Genomic DNA, 7,500 nt, shown 5'->3' with positions numbered 1-7,500 from the left:
CGGTGGGCGTATGGTTTGGATCTGGTGGGCGTATGGTTTGGATCTGATGGGGCGTATGGTTTGGATCTGGTGGGCGTATGGTTTGGATCTGATGGGGCGTATGGTTTGGATCTGGTGGGCGTATGGTTTGGATCCGGTGGGCGTATGGTTTGGATCTGGTGGGCGTATGGTTTGGATCTGATGGGCGTATGGTTTGGATCTGGTGGGCGTATGGTTTGGATCTGGTGGGCGTATGGTTTGGATCTGGTGGGGCGTATGGTTTGGATCTGGTGGGCGTATGGTTTGGATCTGATGGGCGTATGGTTTGGATCTGGTGGGCGTATGGTTTGGATCTGGTGGGCGTATGGTTTGGATCTGGTGGGCGTATGGTTTGGATCTGGTGGGCGTATGGTTTGGATCTGGTGGGCGTATGGTTTGGATCTGGTGGGCGTATGGTTTGGATCTGGTGGGCGTATGGTTTGGATCTGATGGGCGTATGGTTTGGATCTGGTGGGCGTATGGTTTGGATCTGGTGGGCGTATGGTTTGGATCTGGTGGGGCGTATGGTTTGGATCTGGTGGGCGTATGGTTTGGATCTGATGGGCGTATGGTTTGGATCTGGTGGGCGTATGGTTTGGATCTGATGGGCGTATGGTTTGGATCTGGTGGGGCGTATGGTTTGGATCTGGTGGGCGTATGGTTTGGATCTGATGGGCGTATGGTTTGGATCTGGTGGGCGTATGGTTTGGATCTGGTGGGCGTATGGTTTGGATCTGGTGGGCGTATGGTTTGGATCTGATGGGCGTATGGTTTGGATCTGGTGGGGCGTATGGTTTGGATCTGGTGAAAATGTAAATAGTATAATGTAAAGACGTTAGTTCCTAGATGCAACACAGCAAGTTGTGTGAAAGGCCCACGAGGGGAGAAGAGATCTGCACCTTATAAATAAAATGGGGTAAAACCGTAATCTTCTGTTACAGGTCATGAATGTTCACAGCATTTCACAGATCGTATGGCAATCCAGTGATTACTTACCAAGATATCCAGACAGACACACAAACAAACTAGAAGAATGTATAAACATCTGGTCAGGTTTGGTTCACCATGTACTGCACCCAGTATCCCCTTCTGTTCACCGTGACCTTTGACTTCATGTGGGGCTCACATGATCAGGCTCATTTGAAAATGTCGGCCTCATGGAGGCGCTAGAGGGGTCAATCTGGCAATAACGTCTTTGTTTGGCCTGATGGTGGCGCTACAGGAAATGTCTTAGGGACCAAAACCAATAGGTTTCTTCATTCTGGGGTCACGAACGTACACAGGAAATCGTGTGGCACTTAAGTAAGGCTGTACCGAATGTAATTTTGTTTTTTAACATTCAAGGCTTCTATTGAAGTTTTCGAATGAAGCATTGAATGTCTGTCGTCATATTTTATGATGTAATCATAAATAATAAATAAAAAAATTGATCCTCAAACAAAATCCTCAATTTGAATAAACGAGTAATATTTTTTATTAAATCAACTTTCTTTAATGAATATAACTCGTCAGTTTCGTCAACATAAATAATCCAATAAGGGCACGGTTGGCACGAAAGTGATGGTGACGTCTTGATGGAGCGCCGAGCGGATGCAGATAAGCTACATCATAATTTTAAATGATAAATGTTTTATTTAAATGTTTATGACGAGCCATATACTATAATAATAGTATAATACTATAATATTATGAGACACAGAATGAATAGATGGATAATTTTTTTCCCCCGAATGTTGATTTAGAATTCGAATGTCAATGTTATGAATGAAGCTTCGAAGCTTCGAACTATTCGGTACAGCCCAGCACTCAAGACGTTACTTTTTGAGATATCTTGTTCACAGACGGACACCATGGACAACGATGGGAGTGGAACTTTGTACAAACCCTTCGGGCTTCGTTCCCTCCTAGCACTGTTTTTTTTTTTTTTTTTTTTTTTTTTTTTTTTAATAATGTGCTAAATAAATAAATAAACTAACTAACTAAACACCAAGACGAACAGACAGACACACGGGTGGAAAGTAACCTCCTTCGCTGAGATAATTATTTAGGTTATTGTTACTAAGGATTAACAGGACTGCTAATCACGTCCGTCACTGAGAACCTCGTGATTTACTGACTGTTCATCTGTTAATTAGAGAGATAGAGAGAACTGGTCAGAGAGTGTCTGAGAGGGAAGAGAGCAGGGCAGGGAGAGTGTCTGAGAGGGAAGAGAGCAGGGCAGGGAGAGTGTCTGAGAGGGAAGAGAGCAGGGCAGGGAGAGTGTCTGAGAGGGAAGAGAGCAGGGCAGGGAGAGTGTCTGAGAGGGAAGAGAGCAGGGCAGGGAGAGTGTCTGAGAGGGAAGAGAGCAGGGCAGGGAGAGTGTCTGAGAGGGAAGAGAGCAGGGCAGGGAGAGTGTCTGAGAGGGAGGAGAGCAGGGCAGGGAGAGTGTCTGAGAGGGAAGAGAGCAGGGCAGGGAGAGTGTCTGAGAGGGAAGAGAGCAGGGCAGGGAGAGTGTCTGAGAGGGAAGAGAGCAGGGCAGGGAGAGTGTCTGAGAGGGAAGAGAGCAGGGCAGGGAGAGTGTCTGAGAGGGAAGAGAGCAGGGCAGGGAGAGTGTCTGAGAGGGAAGAGAGCAGGGCAGGGAGAGTGTCTGAGAGGGAAGAGAGCAGGGCAGGGAGAGTGTCTGAGAGGGAAGAGAGCAGGGCAGGGAGAGTGTCTGAGAGGGAAGAGAGCAGGGCAGGGAGAGTGTCTGAGAGGGAAGAGAGCAGGGCAGGGAGAGTGTCTGAGAGGGAAGAGAGCAGGGCAGGGAGAGTGTCTGAGAGGGAAGAGAGCAGGGCAGGGAGAGTGTCTGAGAGGGAAGAGAGCAGGGCAGGGAGAGTGGGGATTTGGTGCCGTGGTTATTTCTGGCGCTCACAGATTGGCTAGACGACTGGCAATAAGAGCCCGGACTCAGACTGGTCTCCCCCGCCGGCTCCGAGTGTTCCAGTCTGTAATCTATGATTTAACCATAGCAACGTGGTGTATAGGTGACTCGGCACGGTCTAAGCCGACTTGTGACGGCCTTTTACATTCCTCAGAAATCGCGAAAATGTCTCACATTTCAGAAATACCCTACTTTTCGGACTATAAGCCGCGGCTTTTCCCCCCATTTGTCGACCCTGCGGCTTATATAACGGTGCGGCTTATATGTGGACAAAACCAGAAAATCGAAATATTGCTTTTTTTACTGCATTGAAATGTTATTTATCTGTTCCCTTATTTGCTAAACTTAATACAACTTGTAAATGAGTTAATGTTATTTGTCCGACAGTATTGTGTCCCAATGGGAGTCATTCTCTGTAGAGGTGGGAACTTAAAGCTCAATATAAGAACGGCCATGCACCACCACCCACAGAATCGAGAAAGAGCAATCAATCTGTCAATCCTTTCCGTGTCCGGGCCGGGTGAGGTTTCCCGTGTTGAGTCAAATTAAGCTGCAGGCTCCACTCCTTACATATGGTAATTAAACATTAGCTGCTGCGGCTTATAGTCAGGTGCGGCTTATAGTGCGAAAAGTACGGTAGGTCAAAATAGAAACATTGCATTTTTGACTGCTTTGAAATGTTCTTTCTCTGTTCCCTTATTTGCAAAACTTAATACAACTTGTAAATGAGTTAATTATTGTTAGATTGTCCGACAGTATGTGTTCCCGAAGCTTGGGAAAGGACTACAATTTGCGGGGAGCGGAGCCTCTGAAGGGTGTGGTCTGGTGTGTGCGAGCGCCTGTTCATTACAGCTCATTCATTACACGGTACTTGAGAGGTGCTAAAGCAGACACAGAGCTCTGCTTTCATCATAGCGGAGAGAACGAAAAACCTTCGAAAAAAGCATGAATAGTGTAACATTAAAGTGGAAATGAAGCAGTGCGATAAATACATATTCATATCATCACATTAGTATTTAGATAAGCCACAGAAAAAATCACGTTATAAAAATAAGCAGTTTCTAAGAAAAAACGATTTGTTATGTGCATTTTTGAAGCATTTATCATTATGGGCGCGGCCATTTTGTTGCCGACGTCATGGGGCTTGTTTGGTGTATACACTGCTGGTTAGCTGCCTATAGTGAATGGGTCAGTCGGTAAATAAAATGTTGCCTACAAAACAACGGGACCGCGGTGGTTCTGTTTGTATTGCTCCTGGCTGTTCAAACTAATTTTACCATGTGAGAGAGAGGAAAGTTGGTTAATTTCCACAAACTACCAGTGAAAAAAACAGTGTTGTTGGCATGTTGGCTCAGGCTGGCTGCACTCAGGCGGCGTGATCAGCCTGTTGGACAGGGAATGAAGATCCCCAGAGAACACTTCATTGCCTCGGATTATGTTGTTGGGGGTGGAAGGTTTGTCCAGAAGACCACTAATCAGCTGAAGCCTGATGCGGTTCCCTCGGTCTTCGACAGACAGACCGGCGTTAGCTCTCGGGAGCGATGGCTAGCTAGTTAGCACCAGCCGGGGACCGGCGTTAGCAACCGGGAGCGTCGCGGAGCATTCAGCCTGCTGGCTACCTAGATCCACTTCAACCAGCGTCGCGGAGCATTCAGCCTGCTGGCTACACAGCTTGTCGGTGTGCTGGAGCCTCGGCAAGCTAACGGTAGCTGGCTACACAGCTTGTCGGTGTGCTGGAACCTCGGCAAGCTAACGGTAGCTGGCTACACAGCTTGTCGGTGTGCTGGAACCTCGGCAAGCTAACGGTAGCTGGCTACACAGCTTGTCTGTGTGCCAATAGCCTCGGCAAGCTAACGGTAGCTGGCTACACAGCTTGTCGGTGTGCTAATAGCCTCGGCAAGCTAACGGTAGCTGGCTCCAGGCTATTAGCACATCGACAAGCTGCTGGAGCTCCCGACGCTCGGCTGGTTGAAGTGGATCTAGGTAGCCAGCAGGCTGAATGCTCCGCGACGCTCCCGGTTGCTAACGCCGGTCCCCGGCTGGTGCTAACTAGCTAGCCATCGCTCCCGAGAGCTAACGCCGGTCTGTCTGTCGAAGACCGAGGGAACCGCATCAGGCTTCAGCTGATTAGTGGTCTTCTGGACAAACCTTCCACCCCCAACAACATAATCCGAGGCAATGAAGTGTTCTCTGGGGATCTTCATTCCCTGTCCAACAGGCTGATCACGCCGCCTGAGTGCAGCCAGCCTGAGCCAACATGCCAACAACACTGTTTTTTTCACTGGTAGTTTGTGGAAATTAACCAACTTTCCTCTCTCTCACATGGTAAAATTAGTTTGAACAGCCAGGAGCAATACAAACAGAACCACGCGGTCCCGTTGTTTTGTAGGCAACATTTTATTTACCGACTGACCCATTCACTATAGGCAGCTAACCAGCAGTGTATACACCAAACCAGCCTCATGACGTCAGCCATGACGTCAGCAACAAAATGGCGGCGCCCATGTTGAAAACAGGGATATTATATTTGATTTTTCAGACAAATAAGATAGATTTCACATTTGATTATAGAACCCTGTCTTACACAAGGTACACAACAAACAAACTAGGATCACATTGTTCACTGCTTCATTTCCACTTTAAGTTACACTGCTATCTTAACGTTAGCAAGCTAAGCATGCGCACAGCGCGACCTGTGTAACGTTAAGTAACTTGTGTTCCGCGGGGAAAGACCGCGCATCACTACATACAACTTGGTTTAATCTAAACGTCCATTCAGAAACTTTGTATTATGAAATAATTCTGGGATGTCTGACTATCTCCCTATGCATTGGTGCGAGTTCAGCTGACAGTGCATTCATAAGTCCACGACATAAGTTCATGCGATGCTCTGTTCTCTTGTTTATCATCGAGTTTCAAGTGATCACAGCGCATGCGCATCAGGCACCCAATGCCTGAAATAAAACTGTGTTGACCAGTGTTGACCAGTTTATAAAAAATATTTAAAATGAACACCGAGCTTTCAAACCATTGCCGTTCTCTGTCCAAGACCCTCGTGCAACTGTGAGTACCTTTGACATTTCTCTGCGATACTCGTATAACGAACGTTTCGCGAGCCAACTGCGCAGGAGCAAATCAGGAGCAAACTGCACACCTATGGGCGTGTTCACTCTAGTATCTCATCCACGCAATATCCTTAGTGAATGGCTCGCAAAGATGGAGCAGATACTGCGCACTAAACAGTTAAGGGTGCCATTAGCGTGTGCGCAATCCATTCTTTGTGAATTCGCCCCTTGGTTGCTTAATTCTGTCGCTTCCTGTTGCAAGGAGATGTTACCGTTTCTCTCCTCCCGGCATGGGTTTGTTTTGATGACGAGAGGAGAGGGTGAACAGCCCTTGCTAACTGTGAACATGGAGTTATTTTAGTTGAAAGGCAGCTTTGTTTGGAAAGGTTTCAGAGAATATCAATACAGGTGGACTTACTCAAAGTGCTGCTTGATGTGGCTCTCCTCTGCATATTTCGAAATCCCGTTAATAAATAAAGTACGTTTTACCTGGAAGAAAAGATTCAAACTGCGTTTAGTTTGAGAAGATCAAGTCATGCAAGTCATACAATGTAGGCTTTACTGCATGTAGGAATAACTATGTCTAGTATGCTGTGTCTATTATTATTATTATTATTATTATTATTATTATTATTATTATTATTATTATTATTATTATTATTATTATTATTATTATTATTATTATTATTACCTATAATGTCACTTAACATACTATCAACTGGCTGAAGTAACTTCTTAAGATGCCATTCTCTGTTTTGAACAGAAGTCTGCTCGAAACGTTACTGCATAATACAAATACAAATCCCTTCAACGGGAGCCATTTGGCGTGTGGATCTACTTGTTTGTATCTTAACTTTACCAACTTTTCACAGAGGACACTTCATATATTTTACAACCATTAAAACTCAAATTAAAGAGAAATTGTTATCATTTTGGTCATCTGTAATTCTACTGAATATTGGCTTCGTTCACTGGAAAGAGGGTCAGATTCAAGATTCAAGAGATTTATTCGTCACATACATACACGAGACATGTAGGGAAATGTAGGTGGCCATGACCGCCTTGATTGTGCAAATAAAAAAAATTAAATAATAATAATAATAGAATAAAATAGAATAGAGAGACATGATAAAAGGTACCATTATAAAATACTATACAATGCTAAGATTACGAATTAAAGGTAATGAGTCCTATATACACTACTATACAATATGCTATACAATATACAGTTATGCTATATGTAACTCCTATACTAACTATACTATACAAAAACATAGTTATGTTTTTTAAAGTGACCTTTGCTTTTTCCTAAAGTGACCTGGTGTGTGTTTAAAGGAAGGAGGTACTAATAGTATAGTTTAGATACATTAAGAGTTAAAATTGTAAATTGTATAGTAGTGTATAGGAACCAGTTTCTCAGGAACTTAGCATGTATTTTTTTTTACCATGCATATCTTGTGTCTTACCTATTTTATTTTTTCTATGTAAATTTTTTTCTATGCCTATTTTTATTATTGT

At 44.6% G+C, this 7,500-nt stretch overlaps 1 protein-coding gene across 1 annotated transcript in view; it reads right to left on the bottom strand.

Moving 5' to 3' along the window:
• The window catches only part of LOC311231806 (CSC1-like protein 2), a gene marked incomplete at both ends in the record, with an annotated part of 89,568 nt that overhangs the window by 39,587 nt on the left and 42,481 nt on the right, over positions 1-7,500 (bottom strand). The window contains one exon of the mRNA XM_084318430.1: positions 6,401-6,471. Coding sequence (XP_084174556.1) covers positions 6,401-6,471 — 71 coding nt within the window. The remainder of the gene's footprint in view (positions 1-6,400; positions 6,472-7,500) is intronic.

The sequence above is a fragment of the Notolepis coatsorum genome, assembly GCF_963971535.1.
Source record: "Notolepis coatsorum genome assembly, chromosome: 7".
NCBI classification, from domain to species: domain Eukaryota; kingdom Metazoa; phylum Chordata; class Actinopteri; order Aulopiformes; family Paralepididae; genus Notolepis; species Notolepis coatsorum.
This window is presented reverse-complemented; position numbering and strand designations above follow the sequence as displayed.